This window comes from Drosophila sulfurigaster, chromosome 2L, assembly GCF_023558435.1.
Source record: "Drosophila sulfurigaster albostrigata strain 15112-1811.04 chromosome 2L, ASM2355843v2, whole genome shotgun sequence".
Lineage (NCBI taxonomy): Eukaryota > Metazoa > Arthropoda > Insecta > Diptera > Drosophilidae > Drosophila > Drosophila sulfurigaster.
In genome coordinates, this window is record NC_084881.1 from 30035719 (window position 1) to 30050315 (window position 14597).

Here is a 14597-nt window from a genome sequence, read left to right on the forward strand (position 1 = left end):
TTTAATAAATTAGATTACGCAGCCCAAAATCCGAAGAGACTCAGAGTGAGAGAGAGAGAGAGAGAGGAGGGGAGAGAGCGAGTATCTCGGCGGCGCTTGCTTAGCGCGAACTGCATAAATCTTGCAGGCCAAGAAGACTCGTAACGAAAACTAAGCAGAGCTGGAAAACACTCTTTGGTCTGGACTTTGGGACACGCCATGGCCAAGATTGCTTTTTCACAGCTTGTGGTACGTCCGGCTGTTTATTAATTTGACGTTCTGCAGCAGTTGCAGGCGCACAGCCAAGAACAGCTTTGCAGTTAACACCGCAACAATTTGTATACAATTTCTTGCCTGGTAGCCCTTTTTAGTGAGTGGGCGTGTCACCACCTCCCACAGCAATTAAGCAACGATGCTCGATTTCAAATACGTTTGGCTTTCATCTAATTATGTGCCAGCTACCAAAGCTCTGCGTAGCGCCATCTACATCCCAACATGTGCTCTACAACAAAAGCTGGCAATAGTGGACTTGTTGGCCAACAGATGGCGCCAAACTCTTATACGCTGTAAAGTATGCAACACTTTTACATCGGTTGCAGTTCGCTGCGAGTTGTATGAGCTCAACATCCTGTTAAACATGTTCGAGCCCCACTTCGTCAAACGTGTTGCTCGCTAGCACTGGAAGTGTTCATTTACACAGGGGTAAATGTTAACAGCAACAGAATGAACTGCTAACAGACATGTAATAACTGGATGACAGGCTTTACAGCGCGCTGTAAACGCAGGATTAACAGACATGTTAAGGCAGGCAATGCTTAAAGTTTGAACTCAGAGAAGATAATTGATAATATATTAAAATTTAATCAAATAAATGAATATTACGATTTTTAGAGGTTAAATTATAAAATAAATATTTAAAAAATCAATTTAAGCTGACTCTAACTAAAATTGAATTTTCATTTAAGTGAATAAAACTTCAACTTTTGCCAGACAAATTTGCAATTATATTGCACAAAGTCCCACTGACAGCGGCATCCTCTTATTTCATGTGAGGGATGTTAAAGGGCGGCCAAGGGCGGGACAAACTGTTGACAGTGAATGCTGAAGAAGACGACGACGACGACGGATAAGTTAATGTAGAATCTCTGTTCGTTTTAAAAGCATATGAACCTATGTTGTTTTTATGCCTGAACACTTTCGACTGCAAGCCGTAGAGCCAAGGGGGGATAAAAAGGGATGCGGACGCAGTACGTGGGGTTGTTGGCGTCTCTGAATTTGCATAAAACGAAGCAGATTTCGCTAACTAAGTAGTTAGCGGACTTGCAGCAGCATTTTCACTTGCATATGCACTGACGATAATGCGACACATGCCCCCGCTTCCCCTCCCCCTTCACTTACTAACCACGTCCAGCCAAAGAGGATGAAAAGGGGAGGGGCCACAATGTCATGGCTGCATGCGTGTCTAAGTGAGCACATGAGTCCCAAAGAAATCTATGCGAAATCCCGTCAACTGCGCGCATCTAATACGATGTGCAATCCCATCGCCCGTCTAAAATTAAGCTATTTTATTAGCTGGCTTATCGTAGAGCTCTTTGGGGATATGTTACTTTTCCAATCCAAAAAATATATGCCATCGAAAGAGATAAATTAGAGAATATAAGATGCTTGCTTGAATGATAAATTCGATAGTTAATCAATAAGTCTGTAATAGTTATAAATAAATACACTTTCTATTGTGAGTGTTGCACCAAGAGAGCTATCACCGTATAAGTAAATTGATTATTCACATGCTAATTTATATAGAAATAATTATAGAAATAGTTTATTTGGCAATTGATTGAATGTGACGCAGTTTTAAGAGCGAGTATTCGTATTCGTAATTATAAAGTAAATTCTAATGAACATATTCGTTTTGGGTATTGCAAGTATTCTTCTTGCTAAATTCATTCTTAAAGGGGTTTGCTGCTCGTTCTTTCTCATTCTCATTCATCTCTCTACAGCTTCGATTCCTTATTCACAGATTAACTCTTATTCTTCCTTAGGGCATTCATCGTTTTTTCCATCTTTTGCTTCGTTGTCTTCGGAGTCGTTCTCAGCTTTGGCATCTTCTTTAAATGCCTCCTTTTCTGTTTCTTGTTCTTTTTGCTGCTCACTTTCCTCCTTTTCCAGTCCTTCTGCTGGATAGGGAATCGCTCGTAGTCGTTGCACCATATCTTCCAGGGATTCTGCTTCATTCTTCGGCACATCGGAGACCTTTTCCTGGTCCGCTGTAGTGCTGCTGCTCCGCTTTTTGGTGGCATCATCGTGACGCAGTGCTGCACACAGCTGAGCAACCGGCTTTGAGCTGTGACTCCGATTAGAACTGCTGGTAGTTTTGGGTATAGCACCGGTGGACTGTTGCTGAATGGCCAGCTGACTGGATGTAGTGGTGACAGTCACACAGCAGGCAGCTTCATCGGTAACCTCGCCCACATTATCCACAATGCAACTGCTAGCAATGCTGCTGCTTGTGGCCTCCTCTGTGGGCATCGCTTGCTCCACCAGTTCCGCCTCCTGTCTGCGATTTGCTTCCCGTTCAGCAATGCGATTAATCATTGCAGTGCCACGCTCGGAAGTGTTGCTCAGGCGTGCGATTAACTCATTGCCTTGCTGCTCCAGACGTCGCAAACGCTCGGCACGATTGGCAGAGACGCGCTCAATATCCTCCAGGCGCTGTTCGACAGTCAAAGATATGCTGTTCACCGTTTCAGGTGTCGCTGTTGGAGTAGTTTCTCTGACCTGAGGCTGCTGCTCCCCATTATCATGACGTTCGTGGAGGGTATCCAATCGGTTGGCTAGACTTTCGCCACGTTCCGTATTCCTAGAGAGTTGTGTCAACAGTTGTTGGCTCTCCTGCTCCAGGCGCTGCAGACGTGCAGCTCGACGGGACGTGTAGGCTTCCTCCTCGGCGGTGAGTGGCGACTGCGATGTTGAAGGCTGCTCTTGGACGGCTGCTGCTTCCTCCTTGGGTTCCTCCTCGGTGTTGCTCTCAAAGCTAGCCTCGCGACTTGGTGCACGGCGTATGCGATCCAGTGATTTTTTAAGGTAATGTCCACGGTCCGTGGTGCGCTTGATCCGCGACAACAACTGACGAGACTCCTCCTCCAAGCGACCCAATCTCTCCGAGCGCTTGCGTGTGTATTCCTCTTCGCGTGGCGTCAAGCTGCCTGTTGCTGGTGCGGAGCTAGCTCGCGTCATGCGCTCCAGGCGCTTGCGATTGATGAACTCATCCAAGGGCACAGCATGTTGGGCTGGTGAAATTTCGTCCTGGAAGCGACAGAGCTGAATCTCGAGACGTTCACGATTGCCGGAGGTCTCTAACACCTGCTGAATTAGCGACTTGCACTGCTCCTCCAGCTTCTGAATGCGACTAGCGGTGCCAGCATCGGTTGCAGGGCCAGGCGAAGATGAGTCAAACTCAAGCTTGCCCCGCTGCCTACTGCGTGAACTGTGCGTAGCCTTTGGCACAGCGCCGCGGGAAGTCGACGCAACATCCTCCGTGTCATCGACCAGCTCGTCATCATCAGCTACATTCTCGATCTCATACTCACGCCAGCCACAAGTGGGTGGAGCGCTGTTCCAACGCAGCACAATCTCCTCGCCATCATCTTCTTGGGCAGCTGCCTGGCGTCCCGGAGATGTGCTCTGCATGCGCTTGATTTTACGTGTGTGCTCGAATTGATCCCTCAAGTGCTTGCGCCGGCAATGGCCAGATGAAGAGGGCTCCACAGCTGAAGCAGCTCCCACTGCAGCAGCTATTTTATCACCGCCCGCAGCGCGAGCGGAATCCTCATCGGACTGCGGCCCAGAGTCACTGTAACCGCTTTCCGCCGAGTGATTGGCATCCTCGAGCTTACGACGCGCAAACTCGCGACGCCAATCGTTGCACAGCTCCTGGCTCTCATCGTGCTTGACCCGGGCTAAGGCCCACTTGCGACGACAGTACTCCAGCTCATCCTTAAGCTCGCTAAGCAAGCGTCGCTTCTGCTGCAATTGATAGCGCAGAATTTGCTCCTGGGTGTGCAGCTGTCGATGCTGTCGCTGCATTTTCCCCACCAGGTGCCAGGTCTTTGTTAGCTCTAAGCTCACGGCACTCAAACGTTTCTCCTGCTCGTTGAGCCTGTTATCCAGGTGGCAGTTGAGAGTCTTGAGTCGATTCGTCTCCTTCACCAACGACTTTTTCTCCATAATCAGATCCTAGGTTGAACAAGGTCAAACGACAAATTAATTGCAATTCATTCAATAAAGTGCTGAACTATTGAGCGAGCTTCATATCATTTACTGTTTCTGCTACTTGTAATCTATCTCTTGAAAACTGAAGTATTTTTGAAGAAATATATAGATTAGCAACCTAGTTGAATGTCTTGGTGTTCGGTTTATAGTTTCCTAAGAAAAACTTAGCTAGTTTGAACTAAATTATATTAAATAAAAATTAACTCCGCTTCATAACCTACGATAGACTCCGATTAGATTAAATTTCGTTCTAAACTTTACTTTACTTTACCAACGTTTTCTTTATAAATCAGTATCTTTCCACAGGAATTTTGCTTTAATATTATAAGCCTTGCTAAGCTTATTTCTGAATAATTAGTTAATTTGTGAAGGCTTCGCTACGGAGTTTACTAGCTTATCAACCGACTGACCGCTCAATGCATTGCTGCTAATCCACAAGCCTAAAAGTATGCAACATGTTTTATGCTTGCCAACTGACCGATAAATTCAATTATGCGCACAACAAAACTGACTCCCACTTTCACTGCCTGTCTGCCTGCCTTGCTCTCTATCATCCATCGAGGGCAGCAGCACAGGACGTCAGCAATAATGAAGCGACTGCAGGTTAAACTGCTGCTGGACTCCCGCAGCCTGCCTGCCTGTCTGCTGCACTTCACTAAATAAAGCGCTTAAGTGAATAATGCAAAACTTTGCAACAGCCTCGGTCTCGGCGTCGGCCTCGGACTCGGTTCTAGTTTTGGTGGCACGTTCAGCGCCAGAGCAGGAACTGCTGAGGGCATTTGGGGGGAATGCTGCACTTCATCAGCTAACCGGATACGACAACTAACAAGCCCGATTGTCCGCAGCACTTGAGCGCAACACAGTAACAACATCGCTCCTCCCAACTCACCTTCAGCTTGATGTAGGTCTTGCTGACGCTCAGCTCTCCAGCCTTGGCTCCTGCTCCCACTCCCACTGTTGATGCTGCTGTTGCTGTTGCTCCTGATGTTGTGGCTGACACAGCTGCCGGCAGCTCTTCAAACTGCACGCGCTCGATTTTGTGGTGACTCAAGAGCTCCATCAACACTTTCCAAACTTTTGGCAAGTTGCCAATGATTTCTTGCGCCGTGGCAACTTTGCCCATAATTTCGGGCTCATGGCTTTTTTAACGAAGCCGCAGCTCCAGCTCCAGCGCCTCCGCTCTGCCTTCTCTTCAGCTTCCTGGCGCTAGGCTCCCGCTTGACACTGTCGGTGATGTCCTCGTTCATGACCTCAACAGCAGCAGGTTCCTCTCCTGCTTCTGGAGTTGGCGTTGCGCTGCGGCTTTTGTCGCTTTCCGCCGGTTGTCCGGACTTAGCCGCCTGTTCAACTAGCTCAAAGAGTAATTTGGGCAGTGTGGCACCATCGCTGCAGCTGCCTTCGGCTTGGGTCATTTCATTCAACAGATCGCGATTCTCCTCCAGCATTAGGGTCAAGCGATCGATATCCATATTATGCTTGCCATTGAAACCCATGACCAGCTGACTAAAGAGCTGAGAGAATTGAAAATGAGTTGAAGTCCGCATTGAATTGGTTAAACTATTCCTACCAGATTAACGGCGCTCACTTGTTCCTTGAGCACGCGCTTCTCGAACTTGTGTTCACCGCATTCCTCGCGCAACTTGGCCAGCTCCTCGTTGGCTGTTTCCAGCTCCTTGTTGAGCAGCTGATTGCGCTCCTCGAAGCTCTTTGTTCTGTAAATTGAATAAGACAACTCAGTGGAGGATTCTCTCTTTCTTATTTGCCACTTACTTCTCCTGCTCGGCAATCAGTTCGTCCTTCTTGATCGAGATCAAACGCTGGAGATTCTCGTACTCCGCTGCTGCGACTCTCTGACGCTCCTCGTACAGTTGCCTCAGCTGTCGTATGTTGACCAACTGACGCTCGTATTCCTGCCTCAGATTGTTGGACATAATCTTCATCTCCCGCTCACTGAACGAGTTCTCAATCTCCTGGAGCTTCATCTTGAGCTAAGAGTAACGTATTTAGTCAAACAAGTTTCCACATTCACTTGGCTAGCTAACCTGTGCACACTGCTCCTCCTTGACGCTGAGCATCTGCTTGCAGCAGCAGATGACCTCCTTGAGTGTGCCCACCTGGCGTTGCACCACCTCCACTTCACCCCGCAGCGACAGATTATCCGCATTGGCTAGCTGCAAAGCAAGTTGTGCATTGGCTAGTTCAATATTGGCATGTCGACTGCGACTGCTCGGATTCTCATCATCCTCATCCACAGTCTGCGACTCCGTCTTCACTTCCGGCTCTTCCTCTGCCTCTGTGGCAACCTTGGGCGGCTCTCCCGCTTTGTGCCGCAGTAGTTGATTCTCCGCCTGCTCAGCAGCCAATTGCTGACGCAATTTTGCCATCTCCTCGCGCATATTCTGCACTGCACTCAGTCGAGCCTCTCGCTTGCTTTGCAACTCCTCCTTGAACTCCTCAAGCGATTGTTCACGATCAGTTTCAGCTATAGTTTCTCCTGCTGACGCCTCATCCATGTCCGTTGTTGGCTTCTCCGTCGGCAGCTGCTGTAGAATTAGATTCTCATGCTCGATCTCAGTCCAGCGCGGCTCGTCACTCGACGTTGGCGCTGATTCATTCGATGTCTGCGTGGACTCGGCATTGCCCATTCTTGCCGAAGAACAAAGAACAATCCGCTGGTATGTGAAATGCAGTCGATTTATTGCACTTGTTGTTTACTTTGTGTTGATCGTTTGGTTTTAATGCGACTTTTCTTTTAGTGCCCCCCAAAGAGGCAGATCGAACACAAAGAACTGCTGCCAGCTGCGTTCTCCTTCTTCTTTGGTCTCGACGATCAGTTGATCCCACCGCGGTTCGTTTTAACTTGAGCACAACAAAAAGAACGCAACGCAACGCAATCTTGGCACAAACACACGCGCTATAGAATTCGTAGTACAATAATTCTATATATGTTTGATCACACGCGCGATTTCGCAATATTTATTGACTTTCACTTTTTACTAGCCAACAGCCAAAAACTTGGCCACATTTCAAAGAAGTCGCCCCCAATTCAAAACTCTGCGACTTCTCCAAAGCAACTATATCTATATATGTATGTATATATAGAGTATAGGTATAGGTAGAGGTCTTAGTTTGGCTGTTTAAGTAAATCTATAGTATACATATGATAATGTATATATATGTATGCTTGCGCGTCGTTGGAAAATTTTCAATTTTCTATCCGTCGTTCGTAGGAACTTTTCACACGGCCAGCTCGCAGAAAACTGAGCGCTTTTCTAATGTGTTTGGCTATTTTTAACCAACCAAGAAAAAAGTATTTCTCCCTCTCTCTCTCTCTCGGAAAATGCTTTTCTCACTGCACTATCAACACAAAGCTCCCCATCGATCTTGCTCAGTTTTATTTCAACAGGACTCTCTCTCTCTTTACTAATTTATTCCCGAACTCCTTGAATTATGTGTCCAAGTCGAGAGCCTATGCTATGCATTTTAATTAAATCAAATACTCAACATGTCACATGCATAAAATATGTTTAAATTTAGATGGACACGTCAAGTCGATCTAGAAGCATTCTGACTAACAGAGAAATAAAACAGTTGCCACATTTGATCAAAACAAAATAAGTTCTGAAGCGTGTCAGCATTTTTTTTTTCTTCTTTTCAGTTTTCTGTTTTCTTTACCTTGGCACTGAAATTTATGCAGAAATGCTGCAGCGATAGATTAAAGATCATCACATTGAGGCTACTAAATAAATATTATTATGATGAGAAAGTTCTTGGGAACGATGAAGCATGTGTGTATTTGCTTTTCAGAGCGTATCCATTGATACTCTATCGAATGTCAGACAAAGTCACTTTGAATTGTCTTAGAAACTAAATTTCTTATTTAGTATAAACATCAAACTGATCTAAATTTAACTATTTGAATTAAATATATTTAGAAAAAATACTCACCTTTATTTGGGAATTCCCAATGAAGAAGCTGTTGAATATTATTAATCCTTAAGGGAAATCTGAAGGAAATATAATATTAGTAATATAGCATTATTGCAAAGCAATTCTTAAGAGTAAGTCATTTAATTTCGAAATTAAAAATGATGAGGAAAGTAAACACATTTTTAAAACATCAAGGGTTGAATATAGCTTTGAGTATAAAGGGCTTTTTTTATATGAGACATGCTGTGATGCAGCTTGTGTTGTTTGCATTGTTTTTTCAGATGCGCTCGCACTAAAGTTTGGCAAAAGTTTCAAATGAAAATGCATTTTGCAACAGATTTTCCACTGGCAACGGCAATTTTTTGTTTTTTTCTTATTTTTTTTTATTTCAGGGTAACTTGGCCATTGTCGACGGCATTTGGAAAAAGTGGGAAATACGCAGCAATGACTTTGAATGAGCAAAAGAGAGTGGGACACACATTTGCTAGGGTTTCCTGACGCTAAGTGTCGCCCTCTCCCGCCGCAGCCCACGCAGCATTGTGTTGCCACCGGGAGGCGACACACGCAGCGAGCGAGGGAGCGGCGAGCGAAAAAGAGACAAAAGTGGGAGACACTCGAGGAGACAGCTCAGGCTTGAAAATGAAAATCAACAATGCAATTTGCCATGTTGCCTCTTTGTTAGCCCAGCCAGAAAAAAAAGCAGCTAGGAGATGGTTGAAGATCTGCTTAGCGACTGCATTATACCCTTTCCATTGTAATTAAAAATAAATGCATAATGAGTTTGGAAATAAATAAAATAATAATAATAATAAGCTTTTCAATGACAATGTCAAAGTAATAAAAGATCTAAACAAATCAAAAATATATTTTGAAGCTGTTAATAACCCAAATTGCAAATTCCAGATTTTTTATTAACTAATATGTTAATATATCATTTGATTATCCTTTATTCTCCCGTCGCAAACACAATGACAAACTCAATTATCCCTTTTCGTATTTCAATACAGGAAGCTAAAATAAAAATAAAATGTATGCGACCAAAAAACTTGCGCAACTTGCTAACCAGCCACGCCCATCGCCTGCTGCCGCCTCCTGCCGCTCATACTCCGCCTGATATACTCTTGATGTCTTTATCATCAAGTTTGGCCGAGATTGTTGCACCAGGCAATGTGCAGCAGCGAAAGTAACAAGCAAAGGAGCAAGGACAGTGCCAGCAAAAAGTTGACGCCACACAGTGGTGAGCATGAAAGAGGGAGGCAGAGAGAGAGAGAGAGAGAGAACTTAAGAAAATGTGCATTGTGTTCATTATAATGGAATAATAAACCGAAGCGCCGTCACTGCTCTTTGCTTGCGAACAAAAACAACAACAAGAACTTGGCTTGGCTTGTCTTTGACTAGCTGAAGTTAATAATAATCAGTAGGAGAAGCTCTCAGCGTCGTAGAGAGAGACTCTAGTAGTTAATTAGAGCTCCTTTCGAACGAAAATCAGTGGCAGCTAATACACACCTCACAAGCAATTGAACAATGTAAGCTAAAGGACTTTTAGAGTTATAAATAATGCAACAAACTTGCGCATATTTTGTGGCTGAACAACAAGACAACGAGCTGACTTCATTAAGGAGCAACACGTTGAGACTTCCGACTTTTGCTTCATTTCCGTTGCATACATTTTATACATACAAATCGTTACAGGACTTACGTGCTTCTGTCGACAACTGCAACGCGCACTGGGAAACACTTGAAAACACTTGCACATTTACATAATAAGCACAATACGAAAAAAATATAACAAAAAAGCACACAACACACACTTTTCACTTTGCACATTTTGGCGCGTAACACTTGTTGGATTTCCTGCAGAAAATCTCGCTAGCAGAAGGTAACGGCTGCATTTTAAGCAATACCTACATCACTGGAAAACACTTTAACGCACTTGCACATTTACATAATAAGCACAATAACAAAAATGATAACAAAAAAACACATAACATACACTTTTCACTTTGCACATTTTGGCGCCTAATACTTGTTGCATTTCCTGCAGGAAATCTCGTTAGCAGAAGGTAACGGCTCAAGTTTAAGCAATGCCTACGTCACAAATGTGGCACAACAATGCTCGCAAACTCATAATAACGCCGTGTGACGTCATAACGCTATGCCAGTGGCGCAACCTTCTATAATACATCGTGCAACGCAACACAAGTTGGCAGCTCTGTCGATAAGTTTCAACCGCTTTTATCGATTACATGCACAGCACGTGCAACGGACGAAAGCAGCAGTTTGATTTTTTGTTTATGCTGTTTTCTCACATAAAATATTAAATAATGGACAAGATGAAGGAATATCCAGAACTGACAAATGCGCGACCCGTATTCAAACAAATACCCAAGTCGCTGAACAAGGTAAATAATGAGTGCAGCCACGAAACGTAAACTGTAATCGCTTCTTCTATTGGCAGCATCTAGCGAACTTGGGAGCACCCCATGTGGACTCATTTGATGAGATGTTGAGTGTGGGCCTAGACAAATTGGCCAAGCACATTATACCACAACAATTCCAGTCACCTGCTGGAGAGCGCGTCTACATTCATGTGGAAAACATTTGGATTGCGAAGCCGGCGGTGCCAATGGACGTAATTGATGTGCGCACCCGGGAGATTTATCCGACAGATGCACGCCAACTGCATGCTACATATGGAGGCATGTGCAGCATACGTCTAGCTTGGAGTATAAACGGTTTGGAAAAGACGCCGATCAACATGGATTTGGGTGAAGTGCCCATTATGCTGCGCTCCAGCTCCTGTAACCTGCACAAGGCCAGTCCAAAGGAGATGGTGAAGCATGGCGAGCACGACAGCGAATGGGGCGGCATCTTTGTGATACGTGGCAATGAGAAAATCGTGCGCATGCTCATCATGACTCGACGCAATCATCCCATTTGCGTTAAGCGCTCCTCGTGGAAGGATCGTGGCCACAACTTCAGCGAACTAGGCGTCATGGTGCAGACGGTGCGCGAGGATGAAATGTCGCTGACTAATGTGCTGCACTATCTGAACAATGGAACCGCTCGCTTCATGTTCTCGCATGTCAAGCGTTTGTCCTACGTCCCAGTTTGCCTGATCCTCAAGTGCCTGATGGACTACACCGATGAGCAGATTTACAATCGTCTGGTGCAGGGTTACGAGTCCGATCAGTACTATCTGAGCTGTGTGCAGAGCATGCTGCGCGAAGTGCACAACGAGGGCGTCTACACCTCCGCCCAGTGTCGTTCCTTCATCGGCACACTTTTCCGATCGCGCATCGCCGAGGTGCCCGAGTGGTTGCCCGATGAGGCAGTCACTGATTTCATAATACGCGAACGCATCATGGTGCATCTGGACACAAATGAGGAGAAATTCCAAATGATTGTCTTCATGGTACAGAAACTCTTTCAATGCGCACAGGGCAAATACAAAGTGGAGAACGTCGACTCGGCCATGATGCAAGAGGTGCTGCTCCCAGGCCATCTCTACCAAAAGTATCTAGGCGAACGTATCGAGATGTGGCTGCTGCAACTGCGCAAATGTCTGCTGAAGAAGCTAAACACCCCAGACACGCTGTTGACCAGTAGCATTATGACTCAGTGCATGCGACAATCGGGAGGAGTGGGACGCTCCATTGAATCCTTTCTGGCCACAGGCAATGTGAACACTCGCACAGGTCTGGGACTGATGCAGAACAGTGGTCTGGTCATCATGGCCGAGAACATCAATCGCATGCGTTACATGTCCCACTTCAGGGCCATTCATCGTGGCTCCTACTTCACCACGATGCGAACGACTGAGGCACGTCAGCTGCTGCCCGATGCCTGGGGCTTCATCTGTCCGGTGCACACACCCGACGGCACGCCTTGTGGTCTGCTCAATCACTTGACGCTAACCTGCGAACTGTCCAAGCGTCCCGATCCAAAGCTGGTTCAGGTGAGTGACACAAGTTAAGGCAATGCCTGACTACGGAAAACCTCTTTATAGCGGACGGACATAACGAACGAGATGGGAGATAATTCCTTAATAAGAAATACGACTCTTTAGCTTACTAATATCATAATTTCCTTTCCCCTCCTTAGGCCATTCCCAAGCGTCTCTTTGAGATGGGCATGCTCCCGCTGACGCACCACAACTATCCGGATGCCAAGCTGTATGTGGTGTTCCTTGATGGTAAGCATCTGGGACACATCTTCCAAACCGATGCCACCAAAGTGGTTGAAGACTTGCGCTATGCCAAGATCACAGGCGCAGTGCCGGAAATGATGGAGATTGGCTACATTCCCTTCAAGAAGAATGGCCAATTCCCGGGATTATACCTGTTCACCGGCCCCGCACGCATGATGCGTCCAGTGTGGAACATCAAGTGGAAGAAGGTGGAGTACATTGGTACACTAGAGCAGGTGTACATGGAGATAGCTATCGATGAGAAGGAGATCTATCCAGAGTTCACCACACATCTGGAGCTCTCGAAGACACACTTCATGAGCAATCTGGCCAATCTCATCCCGATGCCCGACTACAATCAGTCGCCTCGTAACATGTACCAGTGTCAGATGGGCAAGCAAACGATGGGCACGCCCTGTCTCAACTGGCCCAAGCAGGCGGCCAATAAGCTCTATCGCCTGCAGACGCCAGCGACGCCGCTCTTCCGGCCCGTGCACTATGACAACATACAGCTGGATGACTTTGCCATGGGCACCAATGCGATTGTGGCTGTAATTTCGTACACTGGCTACGACATGGAGGATGCCATGATCATCAACAAGGCGGCCTATGAACGTGGCTTTGCCTATGGCAGCATCTACAAGTCCAAGTTCGTGGAGCTGTCCAAGAAGCAGAGCTACTTTGCTCGCCATCCGCACATGCCGGAGCTGGTCAAGTACCTCGACACCGATGGACTGCCGCATCCTGGCACCAAGCTGAGCTATGGTTCTCCCCTTTATTGCTACTTTGATGGCGAGGTCTCCACATTCAAGGTGGTCAAAATGGACGAGAAGGAGGACTGCATTGTGGACAGCATTCGTCAGCTGGGGAGCTTTGACTTGACTCCCCGCAAGACCGTCTGCATCACGCTGCGTGTGGCACGTCCTGCGACCATTGGCGACAAGTTCGCCTCACGTGCCGGTCAGAAAGGCATCTGCTCGCAGAAGTATCCCGCCGAGGATTTGCCCTTCACCGAGAGCGGACTCATACCGGATATTGTCTTCAATCCCCATGGTTTCCCCTCGCGTATGACAATTGCTATGATGATCGAGACAATGGCGGGCAAGAGCGCAGCACTCCATGGTGGCGTCTACGATGCGACGCCGTTCCGTTTCTCCGAGGACAACACAGCCATCGATTACTTTGGAAAAATGCTCGAGGCAGGTGGCTACAACTATTATGGCACAGAACGTCTTTACTCTGGCGTGGATGGACGTGAAATGACGGCGGATATATTCTTTGGCGTTGTCCATTATCAGCGACTGCGTCACATGGTGTTCGACAAGTGGCAAGTGCGCTCCACGGGCGCTGTTGAGGCACGCACCAATCAACCCATCAAGGGAAGAAAGCGCGGAGGTGGCGTACGTTTTGGTGAAATGGAACGCGATGCCCTGATATCGCATGGCGCCGCCTTTTTGCTGCAGGATCGTCTCTTCCACAACTCGGACAAGACGCACACGCTGGTGTGCCACAAGTGCGGCAGCATCTTGGCGCCTGTCCAGCAGATTGTCAAGCGCAATGAGACAGGAGGTCTGTCGTCCAAGCCAGAGACTTGTCGACTCTGTGGCGACAGCAGCGGCGTGTCCATGATCGAAATCCCATTTTCCTTCAAGTTTCTGGTCACGGAGCTGAGCTCGGTCAACATTAATGCCAGATTCAAGCTGAATGAGATCTAGGTACGCGGCTTTAGTTATCCATTTGTTGATATCCTTACTATAATATCCATTATACAATTATTTTTAATAAAGTTAACTCTTCTGATTTCAATTTTTGATTAACGGAGTAAAAGGAGGAAAATTTTAAAAGCAATAGAACAGAAGTTCTAACTTTGGAATGCTAATAGCATAAATTCAAGTTAGTAACTAACTATGAAAAATAATCGAAGGTTGCTGATTAGTTTATTGTTCATAATCAATGAATTGATTTAAACAAGAAACCTACAAGTCTATACAAAGGCTATATTTGGTATATTAATATAGCACTATATTCTAAATATACCAAAACGTAAACAATTTTAAACAATATTCCGATCGCGATTTTATCATTTGAAATTTCGATAGATTTTATTTATTTAAATACATGTTTCATTAATTTTACAGTTAAATTCCTGCATTTGCTATATGTAGTTTGTTTCTGTTTTTTTCGTTTTTCACTTTTTTGTTTGTTTTTTGTATTTGTTTTCAGTTAG

At 45.9% G+C, this 14597-nt stretch overlaps 2 protein-coding genes across 2 annotated transcripts; one reads left to right on the forward strand and one right to left on the reverse strand.

Annotated features, from left to right (window-relative positions):
* Positions 1-1773: 1773 nt before the first annotated feature.
* On the reverse strand, positions 1774-7494 carry LOC133842296 (flagellar attachment zone protein 1). Its single transcript, XM_062275343.1, is given in 6 exon segments — positions 1774-4215; positions 5141-5395; positions 5397-5762; positions 5819-5963; positions 6022-6239; positions 6294-7494. Coding segments are annotated over 6 exon segments (3795 nt in total). The 5' UTR covers positions 6897-7494; the 3' UTR covers positions 1774-2007.
* A 2728-nt stretch (positions 7495-10222) lies between these two features.
* On the forward strand, positions 10223-14180 carry LOC133840120 (DNA-directed RNA polymerase I subunit RPA2). Its single transcript, XM_062271784.1, has 3 exons — positions 10223-10583; positions 10640-12139; positions 12286-14180. The coding sequence occupies exons 1-3, from the start codon at positions 10506-10508 to the stop codon at positions 14083-14085; spliced, it is 3378 nt and encodes a 1125-aa protein (XP_062127768.1). The 5' UTR covers positions 10223-10505; the 3' UTR covers positions 14086-14180.
* Positions 14181-14597: the final 417 nt, after the last annotated feature.

What these genes read in the sequence shown, in the direction of transcription:
- LOC133840120 (XM_062271784.1), top strand. Translation starts at nt 10,506, where the DNA reads ATGGACAAGATGAAGGAATATCCAGAACTGACAAATGCGCGACCCGTA. An exon ending in TACCCAAGTCGCTGAACAAG is followed by an intron (nt 10,584 to 10,639) that starts GTAAATAATGAG and finishes TTCTATTGGCAG; the next exon opens with CATCTAGCGAACTTGGGAGC. An exon ending in CCGATCCAAAGCTGGTTCAG is followed by an intron (nt 12,140 to 12,285) that starts GTGAGTGACACA and finishes TCCCCTCCTTAG; the next exon opens with GCCATTCCCAAGCGTCTCTT.